The sequence below is a fragment of the Cibotium barometz genome, chromosome 56 (genome assembly GCF_041138505.1).
Source record: "Cibotium barometz isolate CiBa-2024 chromosome 56, ASM4113850v1, whole genome shotgun sequence".
Classification (NCBI taxonomy): Eukaryota; Viridiplantae; Streptophyta; class Polypodiopsida; order Cyatheales; family Cibotiaceae; genus Cibotium; species Cibotium barometz.
Window position 1 is genome coordinate 6,072,511 of NC_141101.1, and position 16,989 is coordinate 6,089,499.

Sequence of the window (16,989 nt, forward strand, 5' to 3'; positions counted from 1 at the left end):
TTCATTCATTTGAATGAATCAGTAGGGTTGTCTAGTCAACACCTTAGTTTAATCCTTGATCTGTTGCAGCCTCTTGGCCTTAATTGTGCTGCACTTGTACATGTATGGATGGAATCTATTCATATGGAGAGAAAAGAGAATCAACTATGCGTTTATTTTTGAATTTGCAACTAACACTGAGATCAAATATCGAGAAGTGCTTCTAGTTGCCAGTGGATTAACAACATTAGTTGTAGGGGGCCTGCTCGGTCATTTCATGGCATACACAAGTCTTACGACCTCTTTCAATACTGTCATTATACCTCTTCTCATATTGTTGGTAAGTCACAATTACTTTTATGGCATAACTCCATAAATAAAAGTGCACCACTACAAGCTTTTTTTCTAAAAAAATAAAATAAATGAGATTGAACAACCCCCACATTGAACTTGGGCTGAAGTTCAAACTGCTCCATTCTCACTACAAATCCAAGAGGCCACTGGGAAAAACTGACAACAAATCTGAAAGTCTGCTGGGCAAAATCATAACGTTGCGTAAAGTTATGCGAGTATAACAAACACAAGGCAATACCACTTTTTAATAGGATTTTAAAAGGTTCAATGGTCAAGCACACCAAGGGTCATGCGTTGTTTTGCGAGGAAATGGATTATGATGTAGAATACTTGGACACATTTTTTTGCTGTTCTTCTATTATTTATCATGAGATGTTTCATGAATGTTGTTGGTTGGGTAATGTTTGATGTCTCTGAAGTAGCTGGAGGCTCCTGGGGTGCGAGGTTTCATTGTAGCCCATGAAAATTCTAAACTAATTTAGTACCTGTAGGCTGTAACTATTATTCAATAACGCGCTTGATGAATTTTCGTTGCAAGATTCAAATATTTTTCTCTACTTGTCAGTATGTAATTGCTTGATTTTCTGTAAGTAGAATTTCGGTTGTCCATTGGCATGTTTTGTAAGATAGGTTCTTTTTTGCTAAAATTACAGCAACTAATTATGCACACTTATATATGCTGTGGGTAGTTGCTTTCTTTATCACGTGACAAATATGTATCATGGTAAAGAAGGGACGGACAGCTATAAAATTGTGTCCTTTACAAATGCAGAATCACCATCAATGTGCCTCTTAAGGTATGCATGTACCAGGTCTAAATAATGAAGTTTTACTCAATGGAAATAGAAATGAGTATCTTCAATGCTTTAAGTTGGCTCCGAATTTCCCAAGCCATGCTGCTGGTTCTAGAGTATCATTGCATCTCTCCACTAAGTAAATTTTGAACTGCTGAAGCAATTTCTGGCATTCAGCCTGTGTGTATATAAATGTAAAAATCTCAGGTTTTCTTAAACAAGAAGCATCCACCTGTCTCCATTTCCTTGTAGCTTCTCTTGAGTAGTGGTGTGCCCAGCTTTCATGGGAGCCATTAGTCTTGTATTATGCTTGTTTTTTCCTTCTTTTGTTCTAGAAATCAAAACTTCATGCTGGGTCTTTGTTCACTTTCATTGCCCACATTGAAAACTTACCAGGCCAATCAAGGTTTGATCAGCAGAAGCAGACAGAAGAACAAAGCAATAAAGAATTTCAATGAATCTACCATGCGCTTGCAGACGATGTACATCATCTGACTATCCTTTGGTCTTACTTCTCAATGGGATGGCAGTTGCCCGTCAGAGGTGAGTCTCAGAAAAGTTTGAGTTAGAGTTGACACCTTGGGTGAGGTGAAAACATGTACGTCCAATGTGTGGGGACAAGTATTGCACAATACAAGTGTGTCCAGCGCTAGTGATGCAGTTCACTCTACCTTTCCTCTGTATGCAACTGCTAGCAGCCCATCCACCTGGTAAAGCAACATGAAGCCCATTCTTGGACCAGCCCAAGTGTAATTATAAGGGGAATTTCTCCTCCCTGACCTATCAAGGTTTGTTGACCTCACATGTGATGTGGTAGTTGCAATGGTTTGGTGCCATGTCCATCAATTATTATAGTGAGGATCTTCAGCTCCAAGACCAGCCAAACCTCTTGGCAGCACTACAGGTTTATAATATTCTCCAAATAACTCTCCGAATGGCCAGGACTACTTCCACAAACTTTGGAATCTGAACCTTTCATCCTCCCTCTGCATTGGGACTACTTCCACCAATGGATTTAGGCTGCACATTCTCTTCCCTGCTCCGGTGAAGCAATTTAACAAGTTGGAGGAGTTATAGCTAAACCCTTTGGTGACACAAAAACAAGCAGGCACAATGACGTGGCATAAGTATTGTGCCAAAAAAGTTGACCAGCACCAATGGGGCAGTTTGCTCTACCTTGCTGTTATGCAACTCCTAGTAGTCTGCGGTTCTAGCTAGCCCTTGTGTAACGCAACCTGAACTTTACTATTGTACTAGCCCAATTGTCAGCACTAGAGGAAGTATTGCTCCTTAACCCTCCAATGTTTTTGTCGAACTCACATGTGAGGTGATAGGTGCAATGTGCTACACTACTGTTTTGGTACCAGGCCCATTGACTAGAATGGTGAATGTCAATCTGAGCAAAGTTGTGGCACTGGCAAATGGTACAGCTCCAAGACCAGCGAAACCTGAAGGCTCCACTACACGTTTGTGATACTTTCCAAATGGCTCAGGCTACTTCCATCAATAGTGGACTTTTCACCTTGTCTTCCCCCCTTGGCAATGGAGACGAGTTGTACCTTTGAGCTTGTTGAGGATATTTATGGAAATAATATGAATGCCCAAGTTTTGAGTACAGATGTGTTTATAGATTTATGAGACTCCACTGGATGAGGCGTTAAGAAATTGATGGGGTTTGTACTGATTATTAGAGCCACCTCTCCTCAGTTAGCAATCCATAGAACGACACATCCATGTGTGATGTGCAAGCCAGGTCTTCTCAGCTGAGGAAGTCAAAACATGCAGAGAGGTGCATTGATCCTATGTGAAGGAGAGGATTGTGGCACTCTCCAGTTCTCCTTGATTACAAGATCAAGTCATTATTCACCATTGAGGGCAAAGAGGAGCATTAATGAGCAAGCTAACATGTGTGATCTCTTTCACTAAATCATAGGCCATCACTCGGAGTGTAACTTTTTGCCAGAGAGGGAAGATGATCATGGGGGATTAAATCCAGATTACCTTGGTTGATGTTGAGATTGATCAGGAGCTTGCGGTGGCGTAGGAAGATTTTGCCTGGTCAGAGGGTCATCAAGTGATACCCAACTTGCCCAGTTTTGGGTCCACATTCTCTTTTTGTCGATGTTTTCTGTTTAAATATCTAGAGAATGTTGAAATATAATTCTGCAAAGGGTTTTCAGGTCTTGATCTCAGCCGAGTTTTTTTTCCTGGCCTTTAACCTGCAGCATGTGTATGACCTGCTGACTCTTTTGTTTTGAGGAAAATGTGCAGGTTTTTGTGCTTCTTCTGTTCTGTCCTCTCAACATATGCTACCGATCGACCCGCTACTTCTTCTTGTCATGTATGAAGCACATTATTCTCTCACCCCTTTACAAGGTGAACTTGCTTTCTTATAATGTTCTGCTCTGTTTATATTTCTATCATGCTTCAACACTCCACTATGTTGTTGAGTGTATTTGATATTTATAGTAATTTCAATCAAAATGATAATTTTCTTTAATATATGGCTGCACAGGTTGTCATGGCTGATTTTTTTCTTGCAGATCAGCTAACTAGCCAGGTGTAGTATGTACTGTCTTTTTATACACCTTGCCATTTAGAAAATAAAATAAATTTAATTTGATTTTTTGACAGACAAAATATGTTTTTGCAGGTGTTTATGTTTAGGAATGCAGAGTATGTCATGTGCTATTATATTGCAGGTCACTTGAAGATGCAAAATAATGATGTTTGCACTAGTGATAATATCAATTTCCAGGCTTTTGCATACTTATTCTCCTTGCTGCCATATTGGTGGCGTCTGATGCAGGTATTGTGCTAAACTCTTTCTGACGAAGCATTGAGTTTGTAGGGATGATATTCAGGAAGAAAGCACCAGACATACTAGAATCAATTCTATCCTAGGCCTCACCAAGATAGCTGCCCTCTGAGAGGACATCTGGATTCGCTGCACGCCTCCCCATACCACCCCCACTCCCCCAACCCCGGCGCCCCCAACCCCATACTTGGCGCTGATTTGCGCTTCCCATCACCTTCGTGTGCCACCTCCCCCTCGCCCCTTTGCCTCTGTATGCCCACACCACCCTCCCGTGCCTCCCTTCGTTTCACCTCGCCTCACCTCCCTCTCACCCCTTCGTCGCGCTTCTGGCCCATTGCCCCTGCCCTTTGGCCGCCATTGCCTTCACCCCGTGTGGCCTAGCTGCTGCCCCCACCTTGCTATCCAGCCACCCTTGCCCGCTCCCACCTTCTTTGCCCTCTTTGCTGCCCCTCCTCTGCTTCGCGCCCCTCGTCGCTTCGAGTTTCCTCCTCGGCTTGCCCCTCCCTCAGCCTAGCCTTCGCTTCTGCCTGTCGTCCCCATCTTCTTGGCATAGGTGTATGCCAGGGTTGTTTTCGTTTCGGCACGAGTCGGCTTCCGTGGTACTTACCCCTTCGAGGACTCCATGGCAGCCGCTCCATCATCCCTGACCGAGGCCGCCAGCCCTTGCCATTTTTATGAAGAGGACCTCCAGCTCTTGGCTTCTACAGTTGCACCCCCATCAATGTATGCTTCTCCCATACCTTGACCTTTGTGCCAGGCATCAATAACTGGGCATATATCGGGAAGCTCCTCTAAAGAGTGTACCTTGACAGTGCCTTTCCTTGGTTCGTTGCCTTTTGGATTTACCAACCTTGTCCACTCTCTTCTTAGTCTTGGACAGAGCTCCATGAGTTGGCCATACGATATGTCCACCTTCTTGTTAAGAAGATCCTCCTTTAGCACATAGTTTGCTGACCGTCTCCTAGAGGCAAATCTGTTGCTTGATAGTGTCTTCTAGGTTTGGTTTTCTTCTTGCTTGTCGATGCCTCTTCTTGTCGTTTCCCCTTCTTGGCTTTTGCTTGGTCACCTTCAGATTCTTTCTCTTGAGTTCTATTCACGGGCATAACATCGAGCTCTTGATCTGTGGTTAATTCTTCCACTTGAATCGAGCTTACAACTGCTTTGCCTTTTTCCTCCAGTGTCAAACCACTAGAGCTTGGCTGATTCTTGATTTCCACTGCAAAATCATTACTTCGATTAGGCAAAGTTGATGGTAAAGGGTACATATCTCCCCCCCCTTCTGGGAGGCTTATCATAATTAGGATTTGTATGGCCCCATCCACCACAATTCAAACAGTTGTAGGGTTTGAATCTATTTCTAAGCATTCCCCTACCTCTACCTCCGTCATTTCCTTCACTGTGACCTTCACCATATGCTCCATATACTAGCCTAGGCGGCCTATATCCTCTACCTCTTCCTCTCCCACCCCCTGACAAGTTGAGGCTAAGGTTCTTGAAGAGGCTGACTACTTCATGCATTTCTTCTTTCAATTCATTATCATTTTGATTCTTTACTAACAGTTGGGTGAGGTTTGCACTAAATTCTTAACTTCTTCTTTGACCCCTTCCTCTATGGTCTCCACACCATGGCTTACTTCCTTCCCAAGCTGCCCCAACCTAATCATCTTCCATTCTTTCTCCCTAGCTAAATCCACAACCTCTTCAAAAGTTTGAATATTTTTTAACTCCACTTTCAACCTTAAAGTTCCATCTTAAACCAGCAACAAATGTAACCTTTTTTAACATGGTAGGAGGGGTTTCACTTCCTAGAGCAACACACCACCTATTCCACAATTTTGTGAAGTATTGCATGTAACTTGGTTGAATACACAATGCTAATCAATACACTTAAATATACCAAGATTTAATGGACAACATGCTCAATACAAGAATTAGTTTGTTGAATTAACAAGAGATGCACAATGAGCCGGAACGGCCAGCTCCTCCCCCTCAAATAAAGTATATTGATCTTGGGAGAATTAAGTACATAGTGTCGTGGGCATTTTTGACCAGATTTCCATACCAATGTATATGGATTCAATATTGCAAACAATGTGTTGTCGATGTACATGACATAAGTGACAAAAAGCACAAAATGTGGCCCACGGCCTAGATAAAAGAAACAACCCAAGTCTAGAGTCCAAGCCTCAAGGTGACATGCAAATAGTAAGGAGATATCATGCATGGCTATTGCCAGTGATGCCATCAAGGAGACTATCATCTATGTTATCCAAGATAGCCATATCATCAAGACCAACATCTGCAGCATCCAAATCTTCAACCCCATCCTGACCAGGATCTGCAAGTCCATGTGTCTCCTCATCATCCGAGGACTCTTCATCGAGCAATAAAAAATTCTCTGGTTTGGGAGAAGCCATATTCCCAAGCAAGCGCAAATTAGCACTTACAAAAATCAAGTCATTGACTTGTTTTGTCCCAAATTTGTTCCTCTTCTTGGATGCAACATGGCCGAACACACTCCATAGTTGCTCAAATGGAGAGGAGCTTGCACCTTGAGACAAGATCCTTATTGCCAATGATTGAAGCTGTGGTGTACGAGCCCCATAATCCTCCCACCATAAAGCAGGCTTTATCTTAAATCTCTCTCTCTCTGTGCATCAGCCGATGCAAACCTTCCCAACTTACTGCGATAAAATCCAAGTTGGTCTTTCACCAACCTTCGTTTATCGGCATCACGAACTTGCCTAAAAAGCACTGTCTCCCAACCATCCATCACCTCATCATCGGCCTCTTGTCCACATCCTTGGAACTCGGGATCCAAGACATACGCAGTAGCATGCATAGGAGAATGATAACCATTCCATTGTGCTTCACAAAATTCTCGAACCTCTGCATATTTCTCATCAGACAAGCCCATTTCCCCTATTTTCTCGATCATTCGGTCAGTCCCCTCATAAACCTTGTCAATGCATGGCTCCCGTCCATCTGCAATCCACATCAAGCGCATGATTGGCTTCATCATAGCATTGATAGTGTTGACTTCATCCCAAAATGTGAAGTCTTGTATGGTTCTTGCAACCTCTATGCCGGCTCTTGACCGAGAAAGAGCCCATCTCATCCACTCATTGCATACAACCAACTGCTTCAAAGGCAAGTGCATTTTGTATAACCTCTTCATCATGAGAAAGTTATAACCAAAGCGTGTCTTTGAGTACTTAAAGAGATCCTTTTTGGGCGATCTCTTGCGGAATTCATTCAAAATAAACTGATGGCTTTGAATGAAGCTTATTATCTCCTTGCCTTTTTGAATGTGTGGATCAACCCATGGCAAGCTGCCAACATCCTTGAATAAGTTGCTCAAACAATGAGCAAAGCATGGACTAAATGTGATATGTGGATACCTATCTTCAAGCTTAAGACCAGCTGCTCTATTTGTTGCCAAGTCCTCCATATTACTGTCCATCTCCCAAGTGTACATCTTTCCCATGTCTACTGAAGTAAGATGCATCAATTGCTGGTTTTTTTCATGCACATGCTTTCTCTTCACTTGGGTACTTTGCCAAAAGTTCTCTATGCATTTCACGTGTTGTCCCTGGGCATTTGTTCACTTGTGCTTTTTCATTGTTTACATGGCATAGATGTGCTCTCACACGGTTTGCTCCTCCAGACTTCTCTTTGTTACATTGCTTGCATTTTCATCGTGTTGCAGTTCCCTTTGATGAATACCTTTCTAGCCTTTCAACTTCGTCCCACCAAGTAGCATTCAAAGCTGATGATTTCCCCCCCCGGCCTCTAAACAGTTGTCCGGGACTCAAAAGCATCCAAACGTCTGGAGCAAATGCAAGCAATCTCTAAAAAACTCATCTACCCATTTAGCATCAATGGGAAGATAGTTCTTAAACTTCACAAGGTAACACCTGACCTTGCGATCCTTGTGATACATAATCTGCTGTGGCTGCAAAATCTTCTCAAGCTCATCCACTTGTGGTTGATCCTCAATGACCGGTTCACTAGGCTTCGGCCCTACATATTTGCGAAGGAGACTTACATGAAAAGCATTGTGCATATGCCAATGAGTAGGTAATGCCAACATGAAAGCCACTTCATTGATCTTCTCGATCACTCGAAAAGGCCTATAGTACCTTGTTGCAAGCTTAGGATATGCACCCTCTTTGTCCGGCCTATTTGCAAGTCTTGCTTTCTCAAATTTCAGTAATATCCAATCATTCTCTTTAACATCAAATTGCCTTCTATGCTTGTCGGCAACCTTTTTATGTTTGTCTTGCGACGTTGCAATGGCTATCCACACCTGAGCAAAAGCATTATCCAAGTCTTTTACATACTCATCAGCAAATATCTCATCCTTTGTGCGAAGGATGGGTGGCAAATCCACCTTACCATAAACATATTGTTATATGCAAATTCCACAAGCGGTAAGTACTTCTCCCAAGAAGACTTCTGATCCGTGACATAACATTTCAAAAGATCCAACAATTTGCAGCCTCACTTTGGCCATCCGTTTTAGGGTGATAAGCTGATGAGAAGTCCAATTTGGTGCCCATATTATCAAATAAGGCTCCCCAAAAGAGACTTGTAATCTTAGGATCTCTATCCCCTACAATGGACTTAGGCATTCCATGATGCTTGAACACTTGTGCAAGATATATTTTAACCATATGCTCAGCTTTGATGGTCTTCTTGACTGGCAAGAAGTGAGCTTGCTTGCTAAACCTGTCCACAATTTTCCAAATAGCATCGTTACCCGGTTGGGTGTGTGGCAAGTCCATAATGAAATCCATTGTAATACTTTCCCATGTCTGCGTGGGAATAGGCAATGGCTGAAGCAAACCTGGTGCCTTTTGCCTATCAAATTTCACCTTTTGTCAGGTGATACATGCACGTACATGTGCTTCTATGTCCTTCCACATACCTGGCCAAAAGAAATATTGTTGAATCATGTGCGTAGTAGGCATTATGTCTCTATGACCAGTATATGGAGGAGCATGGTACTCATCCAAAACCTTTTGCCTCATGTTAGACACTACACATAGACAATTATCCTTCATGAGATAATCCTCTTTAATCACATATGAGACGTGTATGATCAGCCATCAAATCAGTCCAAATAATGGCAAAATCAGCATCCATATGATACAAATCACACATGGCAGACAAGTCTCCATGAGAGGCAACCAAGATAGCTGCTACATACGGCTTCCTTGACAATGCATCGGCCACTACATTCTTCTTTCTTGGGGTGTGCAAGATCTGAAAATGAAATATAGAAAGGAAATTGGCCATCCTCATATGTTTCTCTGACAATTTGGTTAGGGTAAGAAAATACTTCAAACTCTGGTGATCTGTTTTCATAGTGAAATCAGCTCCAACAAGGTAATGTTTCCATATATGGTAAGTGCATGAATTACAGCCCGGAGCTCTTTCTCATAAATGCCAAGAGAGGCTCTGCATCATGCAATCTACAGAACTCATAAGCCACGACATGTCTCTCTTGATTTAAGACAACTCCTATGCAATTTCCAGATGCATCACGCTCCACACTGAATGGCTTTTGCAAATCCGGAATTATCAACACTGGACCATGTGTAGTTACATCTTTCAATTTGAGGAATGCATCCCTCTCTACTTTAGTCCATTGGAATGTAGCCTTCTTTGTCAAGTCATGCAAAGGAGAAGCAATCCATGCAACGTGCCGAATGAAGCTGCAGTAGTAAGAGCATAATCCAGGAAAACTTCGAATCTCATGCACTGATCTCAATTCAGGCCAATTCCAAATTGTATCAATATTTATAGAATCCGCACTCCATCTTTGGACACAATATGTCTAAGATAATGTATTTATTAAGAGTTTATGCTTACAGAGTTCTTAAAAAACAATAGCCAAATGAGCTCTATGCTCTTCCTCAATCTTTGAGAAGACTAGGATGTCATCAAAGAAGACATCCGTAAATTTCCTGTATCCACGGAACATGCGATCCATCCTTCTATTGAATGTAGCCAGGGCATTCGTAAGATCAAAAGGCATAACAAGATACTCTATGCTCTTCTTCGATCTTTGAGAAGACTAGGATGTCCTTAAAGAAGACACCCGTAAATTTCCTGTATCCACGGAACATGCGATCCATCATTGTATTGAATGTAGCCGGGGCATTCGTAAGACCAAAAGGCATAACAAGATACTCATAAAGTCCAAATGCTGTCTTGAAAGTAGTTTTATGTACATCCCTCAAGTACCACATGCACTTGATGATATCCACTCTTGAGATCAATTCGGCTAAAGCATGCTGATTCATCCAACTTGTCAAGGATGTCGTCTATGTGTTGAATTGGAAACCGATTCTTGATGGTAAGCTTATTCTAAGCTCTATAATCCACACACATGAAAAGAACCAAGAGGATGGGTGAACAATATGGGGAAGAGCTTGGCTGAACCAAACCCTTCTCAAGAAGCTCATTTACTTGCTTCATGATCTCCTCTTTTTGGGATGCACTTACACGATAGGATTGCCTATTAGGTGGTGAGCTACCCGGCACAAGATCAATGCGATGATCTTCTGGTCGTACGGGTGGCAACTCATTTGGTAACTCATCAGTAAAACAATCATTGTACTCTTACAAGAATTTTAGCCTATCATTACTAAGAGTGTTTACATGCACATTATTTTCTTCAATATGATCCCATACAAAAATCAAGTACGCAAAAACACTCTTTTTTATTACTTTCTTAATTTGTACATGAGATACAAGGGAAATGGTATCATCCTTTTCACCAGCATCAATCGCATGCTCTCGCCCGTTATGCATGAAGGTGATTCTGTTGGTCTTGTAAGCCTTGCATGAATCAATGTGTGTATGCCAAGGCTTTCCAAGAAATACATCATAGCTATTTCAGGGGCACTATAAGAAAGTCCTCATGATCCACATAGCCTTGAATGTGTATGTGCAACTTGCCAATAATAGGCATAACTTGCACTTCTCTACCAACAAAGACAGCCCGTGCTTCAATTTGAGGATCCATGTCCTCCACTTCAATACCCAAAGTAGCTGCCTTTGTTTAGATATGAACAAAGCGAGTTGATTCTTAAGCTGTCCCCAAGCTTTACATACAAGCTTGTCTTTGCTATCATGTGAAGTGTTGCCCTGTACATCCAGAACCATATGCATATTGGGCTTTGATGCATTCGCATTATCACGCTAATTCTTGTTTGGGCGTGCATTTGCAATATGCTCAGTGCTACCACAAGTAAAGCATTTTCCCTCGCTCATACATTGCTTTTTTTTGCTCCGGAGTGAGACCATAGTCTCTCACTTTGAAGGGGCGCTTCTTGGTAGACTTATTTTTCAGCCTTTGGACCATTTTTATCTTGATTTTGGTCCTTTTTAGGTGGCTGTCCATTATTTTACAGGTTTTGGACACCCCTCTCTTTGCCTTGAAATGAGGGTTTAGCCTTATTGGATCGACTCAACTTGAGTTCCAATTGCTCAATGGCAGTGGCAGTTGCAATTAGTTAGTGTAAGGTGTGACCAGGATACATTTGTAGTCGCGCTTTTTACATGGGTTGTAGTCCCGATTGAAACCTTCTCTTCCTTTCCGCCTCCGTGACATGCATAAAAGGAGACACCTTCAAAAGCACCTTCCAAAACTTTTGCACATATGCATTCGCCGGGCATAGAATCTCTCCTTGAGCTCTTCCCATGATCTAACAGGATTCGGTGAGAGCTTCTTCGTGAGCCACCAATGCGCAGCACTGCCTTTCATGAACATGCTTACATGCCGGATCATGGATTTCTGAGTGCAATCCTCATCACTTAAAGCAATATCAAACTGGGCAATAAAAGCAAGTGCCTTTGATGCATCATATTCCCCATGATGTGTGTCAAACTTCACAAATTTGTCTCCGACTTTGAAGTCACGAGACTTTGATGCATTAGCCTACATCTCAACATGTTTTCCCGCATGTTTGTCCATTGGGACAGCCCCTGTGGACTGGCATCATTTTAGGAACAAAAAGTGATGCATTAGGCATAGATACATGTGCCCTATAAGCATGAGGCATGGTTGGCCCCTCAACACACATTGGCGCATTTTCACCCATAGATTCTCTCTCACGAGCACACTTGAAGGCATGAATGGCATGAGAGAGACGTGGAATCCCTGCACTAACAGAAAATTGCAGCCCATGTTGCATGTGTTGTGCATGTACATTTTCAGCCAGCAAAGCAATGGCATTTGACATACATTTTGATCACTGCCATAAACATTGTATCCTTCACGGGCTACATAAGGTACTCCTGCATGCCATGAAGTTGCTGATAGTTCCTCTTCAATAGTATGTGGATTCATCCTCTTAGACATAAGTTCTTGTTCGGGCACCGATCATGTATTGCAGGATTTTCAGCATGATGCCATTGCTCTTGATGCCCCGCAAGGCGAACAGGTTTCTTGTACATATGCAGGTACTGTGCAGGGCCTTGGACAAGGGCATGTCAGTGGACTTTGCTCTGTGGATTATCCTGTCCTCTAGCATTATGAGAGGCGTCCTCAGGCTGCCCATCTTCTTCTTAGATCGGGGGTCAATCCCTCTTCTCTTCCATGAGAATCGTCTCATGGAATGTTCAGGGCCTTGGAGGGCTTCCCACCCGTGGTAGGAAGCGCCTTCTGAAGGTCCAGCTTCACCCTGCTCTTACAGGAGGGTCTATGGATGTACTTTTGTTGCAGGAACACAAATTGGATAGATCTCAGTGTGGCAGAACTGGTAAGATGCTTTCTAGCCACACCTTCTGGTCCTCGGCAGTTGGGACTAGAGGGGGTGTTTGCATTTTAGTGGCAGCATCTGTTAAGCCTCATGTTATTATCCCTGCTAGAGCGATTTGGATCTTGATCATGCATGAGGGTCAGAAATTGGGAATCTTGAATATCTATGCACCTAGCGTGAGAGGTGAAAGGGTGGCCTTTTGGGACACCATTACAAATGTCATTCCCGAGGTTGATCATTGGATAGTGGGAGGAGATTTTAATATGGTTGTGCAACCTTCCGACAAGAAGGGTGGACGCGAAGGGGGTTTACACCCTTTGGAGCGAGCCTCATGGGAGAGCTTCACGCTTTGCTTTTTTGGCAGGGATTGCTGGACTGAGGATGACTTCTTGAGAAGGCCAAACTCCTTATCTTTCTCTTGGCATAACCGCAAGAGCGGGGATGACAGCATCTTTGCACGTCTGGACAGGTTTTATGTGGATGATTGGTCCTTGGACAGAGGAGGCACCATTGCTATTATGCCTGGCACCACCAAATCCAATCATTGCCCCGTCGTTTTGTGTCTCAGGGAGCCTCGGGCTCGCTCGGCCTCTCCCGGTGTCCGTATCCTTGACTCTCTTTATCTAGATGCTGATATCTCCCTTAAGATCAGAGAGATATGGAGATCTTGTGACGGTCCTCGTCATAATATTGCGCTGGCTCTTGAGAGGACCAGCCATTATTATCACAGCACTGCCTAGTCCAAGAAGAAGGAGGCTCTGGACAAGGAGAGAGCTATTAGGCGTAGGATTGTTGCTCTTCAGAGGGAACCTGAAAAGCATCCACATGCGTCTTGGATTACAGACCTCTTGACCACAGTTAGAGCAGAGGTGCAATTGGCCATGGACAGGAGGGCTGAGTTCGCGTTTCATGCAAACGAGGCTTGTTGGACTCAGATGGGTGGCAGATGCAACAAAGAGTTTTTCTTAGAACAGGCCTTTCCATAGCAGGGATTCTATGAGGTACTTGGAGGATTCACAGGGTGAGGTTCAGATTGAGCGTGATAAGGTGAGGGGTATTGCTTCAGATTTTTATCGGTCTTTGTTGACTGTAGAGGTGCCCTCTCCTTAGAGAGAGGTGGCACGGCAGAAAGTTTGGGAATGCATGCCCAGGCTCATTACAGATACAAGTGGTTCATGCCCAGGGGATGATGGTCTTTCTCTCGCCTTTATTCTTTTTTGGGATCATATTGGAGATGCTATCACTATTGCCCTTCAGGAAATGTGGCTGTCGGGTATGATGCCGCCATACCTCATGGAGGGACTGATTCACCTTATCCCCAAGAGTGGGGACAAGACTGACATCAAGCAATGGAGGTCCATCACCCTCCTTGGATCTGCATATAAAATCTTAGCTTAAGGCTTGAGTATAAGGGTGCATTTGATTCTCCAAAGGACTATCCATGATACACAGAATGGGTTCCTCCAAGGAAGGAGTATATTTGATAACATCTTTTTTTCTTGGGAAGGTGTCGAGTGGGCAAAATCTAGTCAGCAGCCTCTTGCCATTCTTTTGCTTGATTTTGAAAAAGCTTATGACAGAGTGGATTGGGATTTTTTGGAGGGCACTATGGCACAAATGGGGTTTTCCCAAAATTGGATCAGAGGGGTGGCCTGCCTATACAGGGAGGCTCATAGCACTATTTTAGCTTGTGGGAGGCGCGGCGAGTGTTTTTCAGATTTCCCGTTCAGTGAGGCAGGGCTGTCCCCTCGCCCCTTTACTGTACCTCATTGTAGCTGAGGCTATGAGCAAGTTTCTTCGGGCTGCCCTTGGTGTTGTGGGTCTCAGGCTACCTTTATGCACGGAGGAAAGTTATTGGATTCTGAGTTAGCAGATGATACGGCGTTGTTCCTTGAGGCTTCACATGCTTGTTTATGTGCTTTCCGGACAGCCTTGGAGGCCTTTTGTTTGGCAGCAAGAGCTACTATCAATTGGCATAAGTCAGTTGGTTTTTGGATCTGTGATTCTCCTCTTGCAGATTGGGGTACAGATGTTGGTTTTACCTGCATTGAGAGAGGAGAGGATGCTCTGCCAGATACCTTGGTTGTCAGGTGGGCGTTGACATCTCCCGTGCACAACAGTTTGCTCCAGTGCTCTTAAGCATTAAAAGCAAACTTCATCATTGGAGTAGGAGGAAGCACGACATGGCCTCTAGAGCTTTGGTGGTTAACCAAGTTTTGCTAGCCACGGCTTGGTTTATCGCTTCATGCTGGATTTTTCATAAGGGCTGCATTGGCCAGCTTCGTCGCCTTATTCGGAACTTTCTTTGGTCAGGGCTTGATGGAAATGCCCACACCAGGACCAGAGTTGCATGGGAAACCATTATCAGGCCTAAGCAGGAAGGGGCATTGAATATCATTGACCTTGAGGTGCAATGTAAGGCTTTGCTTTGTAAGCTTGTTGTTAGGGGCTTTCTTCCCGCCACTGAGCCGTGGAAGGACTTTCTCATGCAGCAGATCACGAAGTGTGTTCCTGTTCGCGGAGGTGACTGGGCTCTCAGGTCACGCTTTATTTTTTTGGATGCAGTTCACCGCTCCCCTTCATCCCCCTTGGTTAGGTCCCTCCTACGGGCTTGGGACTGCCTGATGAGTTTTTTGGTACACATCTTCTCGCGTTCAGTGGAGGAAGCTAACCGGCAGCCCATTCTGTGGAATGATTTGATCTTAGATGTGCATGGTAGACCTCTTGAGGCAACTATGCATATTCTTTGGGTTGGCTGGGAGACCCTATGCCCCATAGTGTTGGCTTGGAAGAGGTTTCAGAGCCTCACCGAGGTGCAAAGATTGGATTTCATGTAGCATTTGAGAGGCTCTAGCCGGAGGATTGCATAGATTGATGCAACCATTCCCAACCATTGGATTATTGGATCTTATCTGGATGGTCGTCATCATTCTTGGTTTGAGTTTTTTCTTGGGACAGCTGTTTCTCTTCAGGTTATGGGTCTCCCCTTGACTAGGGAGGATGATGTATCGGTCTCTTTTTCTGTACAGGATGCATGGCAACTGGAGAGATGTGACATGGAGGACCTTATTGAGGGCCCCCAAATTTGTCCAGTCAGAGTTGTTGGCAGGTTAGGGAAGCACGTCTTTGTTGACTCCCCCCCCCCCCCCCCAGGGATGATCACAGAGAGTGTTAACCTTTGGTTGTATGGTGGCTGCCCTATCAGACATTTGCATTGGGACCCCGGTGAGTGGAAGTGGAAGGATGCTTGTAACCCTTTGAAAAGCATGCCTTTTTTCAGTTATACGGTGCGGAATGTAAGACATCTTATCTTGGGACACAATTAGAGTGTCCCCACTCTTACACCCCATTGGGAATCTTACGGCATTTCGACTGACATTCAAAGGGTATTTTGGCGGAGATTGTGGCATTCTTATAGGAAGCCATAGATTTCCTCCTTTATCTGGGTTTCTCTTCATGGTGGTCTGGCCACCATTCTGTGGAGGTCTGTTACTGGTGCTTGCCCAGCATGCCCTAGATGTGCATGAGTTTTGGAGTCAGTTTACCATTGTTTATGGGAATGCAGGGAAGCACAGAGGGTTTGGTCTGCGATTGCACACCTCTTTGGTAGGATTAAGAGGGATACTATCATTTGGTTGACACAGTCTGGGCCTTAGTTGAGGTTGAGGGGACTGACAGGAGCTTGGCCATTATGGTTAGGCAAGGAGTTGCTCGGGAGTGTTGTCTTCAGGATTTGCCACTTCCACACTTTGTCCCTCCGGCATAGAGGTTAGACAGCTCTTGGGATATTATTGCTAGCATCGCAGCCTGGAATATCTGGAAGGCTAGATGCACTGAGGCCATTGAGGGTACTCCCGTTCTTGTTTCTCAGTGTCTTTGGAGGATTTGGAGTGATATTATTCACACCATATGGCTACCTGGGCCAGAATCCAGGGATCTTCGAGGGCTGTGGAGGAGAGAAAGCGCGGCCTGTTTATGAGAGAGTGGGACATTGGTATCTTTTTCACATCCTCTCATTCGGAACCCTATTGGCAGCACACAGGGCTCCTGATTGGTTGAGATCTCCACCTTGTTTGGTGTGAAATGTCCATTTTGTAAATTTTTTCATACTTAATAGAAGTCTCCTTTTCAGAGAAAATAACACAGCCAAAACACCATAGCACAAACAATTGTCAAGCCCCACACTCCCCGAAAAACTTCCACAACACCCCTTCCATTCCAAGAAGTTGATATGGTAACCTTGCCAGATATTGAATTAACGCACACCCAA

General features: G+C 43.9%; 1 protein-coding gene across 5 annotated transcripts in view; it reads left to right on the top strand.

Moving 5' to 3' along the window:
• Positions 1-16,989, top strand: part of LOC147606836 (phosphate transporter PHO1-3-like) — a 126,621-nt gene that overhangs the window by 39,613 nt on the left and 70,019 nt on the right. For 3 of the 5 annotated variants that reach the window (XM_086791163.1, XM_086791165.1, XM_086791167.1), the window contains exons 8-11: positions 70-319; positions 3,399-3,503; positions 3,643-3,687; positions 3,781-3,936. In XM_086791163.1, the coding sequence (XP_086647289.1) occupies positions 70-319; positions 3,399-3,503; positions 3,643-3,687; positions 3,781-3,936 (556 nt within the window). The remainder of the gene's footprint in view (positions 1-69; positions 320-3,398; positions 3,504-3,642; positions 3,688-3,780; positions 3,937-16,989) is intronic. The other 2 variants (XM_086791164.1, XM_086791166.1) reach the window with 1 other exon arrangement.